The sequence below is a fragment of the Rhagoletis zephyria genome, unplaced genomic scaffold, assembly GCF_001687245.7.
Source record: "Rhagoletis zephyria isolate East Lansing unplaced genomic scaffold, Rhagoletis_zephyria_1.1 Rzeph_scaffold_26979, whole genome shotgun sequence".
NCBI classification, from domain to species: domain Eukaryota; kingdom Metazoa; phylum Arthropoda; class Insecta; order Diptera; family Tephritidae; genus Rhagoletis; species Rhagoletis zephyria.
This window is the reverse complement of record NW_016184037.1, coordinates 1-5348: the sequence shown is the minus strand read 5'-3', so window position 1 is coordinate 5348 and position 5348 is coordinate 1. Positions and strand designations below refer to the sequence as shown.

The 5348-nt window shown below is 35.6% G+C and overlaps 2 protein-coding genes across 2 annotated transcripts; one reads left to right on the top strand and one right to left on the bottom strand.

The window, feature by feature from the left end:
• Positions 1 to 49: 49 nt before the first annotated feature.
• LOC108382430 (BRCA2-interacting transcriptional repressor EMSY-like) lies at positions 50 to 849 on the bottom strand. The gene is made up of 2 exons (XM_017638801.1): positions 415 to 849; positions 50 to 246 (listed from the first exon to the last, which is right to left on the bottom strand). Exons 1-2 carry the CDS (start codon positions 473 to 475, stop codon positions 68 to 70), a joined length of 240 nt encoding a protein of 79 aa, XP_017494290.1. The 5' UTR covers positions 476 to 849; the 3' UTR covers positions 50 to 67.
• A 979-nt stretch (positions 850 to 1828) lies between these two features.
• Positions 1829 to 5344, top strand: LOC108382431 (uncharacterized protein KIAA2013 homolog). The gene is given in 12 exon segments (XM_017638802.1): positions 1829 to 2557; positions 2628 to 2797; positions 2799 to 2920; positions 2978 to 3154; positions 3221 to 3404; positions 3406 to 3537; positions 3539 to 3635; positions 3638 to 3702; positions 3704 to 3859; positions 3940 to 4229; positions 4297 to 4421; positions 4489 to 5344. Coding segments are annotated over 12 exon segments (1893 nt in total). The 5' UTR covers positions 1829 to 2370; the 3' UTR covers positions 4677 to 5344.
• The last annotated feature ends 4 nt before the right edge of the window (positions 5345 to 5348 follow it).

Sequence of the window (5348 nt, the reverse complement as noted above, 5' to 3'; positions counted from 1 at the left end):
AGGCACTATAGTTTACACTAAATTTTCATCTTATTTCGTAACTGTGCGAATGAAATCTCCTTAACACTTACGCCTCTGCAATGGTACACAATTGTTCATCGTTTGCAACACGACGCGCTTCAGCACGATGACGCTCTTGCGAGATGTGAAATATGCCACGCAACTCCTCAAGAAGTTTGGCCTTGTTTTCGCTGAGGCCACCCTGAGCGCGAAACACACTAATCACATGCGAATATGATTCCAGCTCTGCAAATAGTACAATTAACAAAGTTCAATAGTTAGTAAACGTTGCACAATCATAAAACACATGAATCCAAAAAAACAGGATCATCTTTTGAGCGACGGGTGCTGCACTACGGTCGCTTATAGTTCCTGATGCACCAGTGCTTTTTCGTTGGATTGCCACTTTCTTACCAAGTCTTCTCAACATGCCCCGACACTCGTCTCTAGTCATTTGCAACGCTTGCGGCCACATCCTGCACGAATATTATCCACGCTGCGTTTTTGCAAATTGTTTTTAAACACACACTTGACTTTGGAAAACAATTTTGTCAAAAGTTTTTGCAAATTGGAGCGAAAAATTCACTGATGCTGCTTCTTCATTCGAGATTGGCAGCCATTAATGTTTATTTGTCAAAAAAAAGGCAGTACAGTACAAAAAATGTCAAAATGGAAATGTTTGGAAACGTCAAAATGCGTTGTAGGGATGGTGTGGAAAATTAATTTTGAAGAAAATTTTTTACGTCAATACAAAAGTTTTTTTGACCAAAGCATATTCGAGTATAAAAGGCAACAGCACATTGTTTGCTACATGTATGGACTCCCGGTACCTAAAAATCCTCAAATATTTACGTTCAGAGTTTTAATTAAGCTCAGGAGCAAAAATTTATTTATGAATTTTTTTCTCACAAAAAAAAATTATTTTTAAATGTATGTATTTCTTCGAAACTGAAATCGGTTTTTATAGTTTGGTTTTGCCTTAAAAGTGGCTGGTTTTGAGGTCTATTTGTTTGCTAACTGGTATATTTTCTAAGCTTAAAGCACATAACTAATATTTTTACAAAAATTAAATAAATTAAAAAATAATAATTTTTTCCCATCTATGTAAATTATAATTTAACCCAGATTCTATTAGCTGAATATGGGCTCAAAATATAAAATTCAACCAGTAAATTCCGGGGATCAAAAGTATACATACATAGTTTGAAATCGAGATTTTTTCAGATCAATAAGATTTAGATTTATTATAAATTTACGTTCTTTGGTCAGATTTAACAGTTATTTTGTTATTTTTATTTTTTCGATTAAAAATAATCCTCATTTTGGATNGACTGCGTCTATAGGACCGATTTAAATCTTATATTTTCAACAATTTATATTGAGTTCGAGGCCGTTTTTTTTTAATGAAAATTTATTGTGGAAAAGCAACAATAATTTGCAAAAATGGTAGAAGTGATAGCTATTTCATTTAAAAAAACGGCCTCGAGCTCAATATAAATTGTTGAATATAATTGTTATAAGGCCAAAAAATAACAAAAACAAATAGCTTATATTTTCTATAAAATTAAATCTGACAATAACGGTTCTGACATGATCGATGAAATAAAAATTGATCAAAAAAATATTAAGTAACGGCTAAATTTGATCGGAAATATATACACCCAATTTGAACGTTTGAACTTTATTTTTTATTACAAACCGTTACAGTTCCTGGTAAAAGTAATTAAGAACGTGTTAAATTAAAATGGAAAATATGGGTGAATGAGAAAGTTTGACTGCTACAAGGCATATTAAGTCCATGTTCAGACACGGAAACTTTTGTTGCGGCAACTCGAAGTTTGTGTCGGAAAGAGCGCCGAGGAAAGAGGACGGGTATCGAGTTGCTCGTACTCGGGCAGCACGCTTTGTGTCAAAGCGCATCAATACAGGGTGGTGTTGATTGAACAGCTGATTGGATATTTTTGTCTCTACACTAATACAAGGGAATGTCATTCAAGACGAAATGGCGTCACTTTAGGATGTCAACGAAACCAACTGGCGACTGGCAGCACCAAAAGAGAAATCGCCGATAACAACAACTCGAGTTTTCGTGTCTGAACGCAGACTAATGTGCCTTGTACTGATAAAGATTTGTTGTCAAATTGGTCATCATGTGCAGTTTTTTTTTACATTGCAGTATATAGGCTCGATCACCGGTGGTGCAGTGTAAAACAAAAATAAAACAAATGATAAGTGTGTATGACCAGTAGCGTGGGAAGCATTTCGTCTGTTTACACAACAAATATACATACCAAGGTGCGAGCGCAACAAAATCGATCTTGAGCCCAAAATCTTTCGACTGGTTAAACAATAAAGTTACACAAATGCGATATGTTTCGGACTGACAAATCCAACAAATTCGACTTAGGCGAATTCAAGAGGAAGCTTAAACGTATAGCAGATGGCAGCATCCTGTCCTATCGACGGATATTTCTGCTTCTATTGGGGGTATGCGTTTTTTTCTATATTTTGCCACCAGTTTTTCGCTATCTGTTTATGAGTGCGCCGGAAGTAAAGGGTGAGTTTTCATGTTTTTCCATATCTATGTATGTTTCGTCTATTATGTGCTAATTTATTGCACTTCCCAGATCCACATGTGCAGTGCATGGATGATCGCTTAACTCCATTTTTTCTGCAAAACTATGAATTCGATGCCAATATACGTCATGTGCCACCGCTGCCTGGAGAACGTAATTTCTATCCTTACGTAGGCAATGGCTACATTGGCATGGAAGTGGCACATGACGCCTCCTTGAATCATCAAATCCGGTCGTTCTATGCAATTGCCTATGCAATTTCACCCGGTTGTCTCGGTAGCGCAACGCAATGAAGCTGGGCGGGAAGCGACGGTGGTTGAGTACCTGTCTGGAGTTGTGCATAGGTAAGCATTGCAGAAGGGCATTCATTAGCAGTAAAAAATTTTTTTCTCTTCAACTAGATTCCAATGTTTTTCAAATTACTTTGTTGCCTATACCTATTACGCACACCGTACACATCCGAGCATCTTAATGCAGGAAATTAAGATAACAAATACTAAAAATACTATAGAGGAAGTGGAACTAATTTTTCCACGTATTTATTTTCAAACACCCTCTACACATGCCATTAAATTAGGGTAAGTATAATATTACACGTTACCGCACTAAGACAGTGCTTATAATAAATAAGTATCACTTTGCAGTTCATCAACACAATCAACTGTACTTAGAGATTTTGAGGTAACCACTGGCACCATTTTAGTCAATGCTGACGATCCCTCTAGTATTATTATAGTGAGCGTCGTTAAACCACAAATGAACCGCATTGTGCAGCTGAAGAAGCGTGGTGCTATCACCATAGTATTTCCTATCGCTGTACATTATTCTACAGCCTATCACGCGTGACAAATTTTCGGAAGCAGCACAAGATGTTGAAAACAAGGCTGTACAGGCTATGACAAAAGTTTTGCAAAAGTTACAAAACAAACCAGACACACAAATAAATACGCACACATTTCGCTCAAGAGCATGTTAACGTTTGGTCTGATTTATGGGCCACAGGCTTCAGTATTAGCACATCTAAAGCGGAGAATAGTTTGAACGGTGATCGTATTAATGCCTCATGTACGCAGTGCTATCTCAAACACGCAGCTATGAATATGAAGAGTTTGTTTCGTTGAAATCCGCCTAGTAAACAAGAAATAGCCAAGGCATTGACTTATGCCGAAGGCTGTTATGATTCATATTACACGTTACAAGCGGAAAATCTTTGGTTGAGTGCAGAATCTTTGGAAAAACTGAACAATTTGGTATCATCATGGATGGTAACTTTGGAGAAACAGGTAAGGGGGAGCGCGCCTAACAAATAAATCACCCCATATGAATATAAAGCAAGTAACAAACTTCCTACTACTAATTGCAGGGTTGCCACAATCTGATACGTGCAGGCGCCTCAGGTCTAATACAAGCTATGGTTTTGAGCTTTGGCAGTTTTCGTTTCAGCAATCAACACTTGGAGTGTAATATGCATCCAAAGTATCTGCATCGCGACTTTCACTTTCGTCGCTTGAATTATGGCAATAAAACGCATCTAAATGTTTCCATCACAGTTACCGACGATAATAAAGCGGTAATTAATGTAGCGCTTGACCGTTCAGATCGTAGTTATTATGCCTGCGACGGCGGTTGCTTGGATGAACCAGTTTTGCTTACGTGAGCTCTTTACAATTGGGAAGTAGAAATGTTCTTTTCTTAAATAACGAACTTTATATGCTTGCAGTCAAAGTCGCCGCCAATTTCCGGTAAAATTGACCGAACCACTTACTGCGATTTTATATATTACAGAAGATAAACAACACATGGAGGAGCTCCACAAAGCTATACACGTTAAAGAAGTAGCCGAAGGTATGTATAAATTGCATGCATAACAAAAAGTTAATTTGAAAGTATTCTAACTTTTTTATGCTATTAGCTCCTGCACATGAGCAACATCTAATTGCGTTACATAGGCATGGTCATCAATTAGGCGGTTTGCCTACACTTTTCTGGGTATCTATTTGTGCAATAATTATAGTATTTCATGCGTTCCTATGTAAACTAATTATTAAGGAATATTGCGAACCTTCGGAAAAGTTAAGATATCGCTATAATAAACCATGACTATGAAAAATGAGTGTGTCCATTGTATGTATATTACAATTATAGTTAGAGCTAAAACACTTTGAACTTAAAATGTATGTATATATCAATTGCTCGTTGTGCTTTTTTCTTTATTTTTTTAAATATGCGTATGTAAACGTAAACATACATTATTATATAATTTAGAACATTTTTCATTGTATTCACGAAAAACTTGCAGATTAATTACTTTTATTTATATAAAACGATATTGCACTATTTAGATATTTTAGCGAACTAGTTTATATGTGCTCAATGTATCAATAAAACATTTTTAGAAAATTTAGTATTTCTTCTTATCGTCATTGCGAAAACCACTAGCTTATAAATTTATACCTTTAAAAGAGAAGCAAAACAACTGCTCAAAAGATGTTAATCAATCTCGCTTTTTGAATGAGTGTAGCTGATGGCAAACTAGCGGTTTAATTAACAAACGCGCTTAAAAAGATGACTTGCAAAATAATTAAATATATTAAAAATCGGTCCATTGCATTGAAATTACAATAGTACGTAATTTTTCTTGTGAGTTTAGCGAGCATGACAATAAAATTAATAATGATATCAATCGACAGTTTTCTATATTTTAATGTAATAAACATGGATTAGCACTACCTAGTATGTTGTAAATTAAATATTTAAATGCAAAAAAAAAAA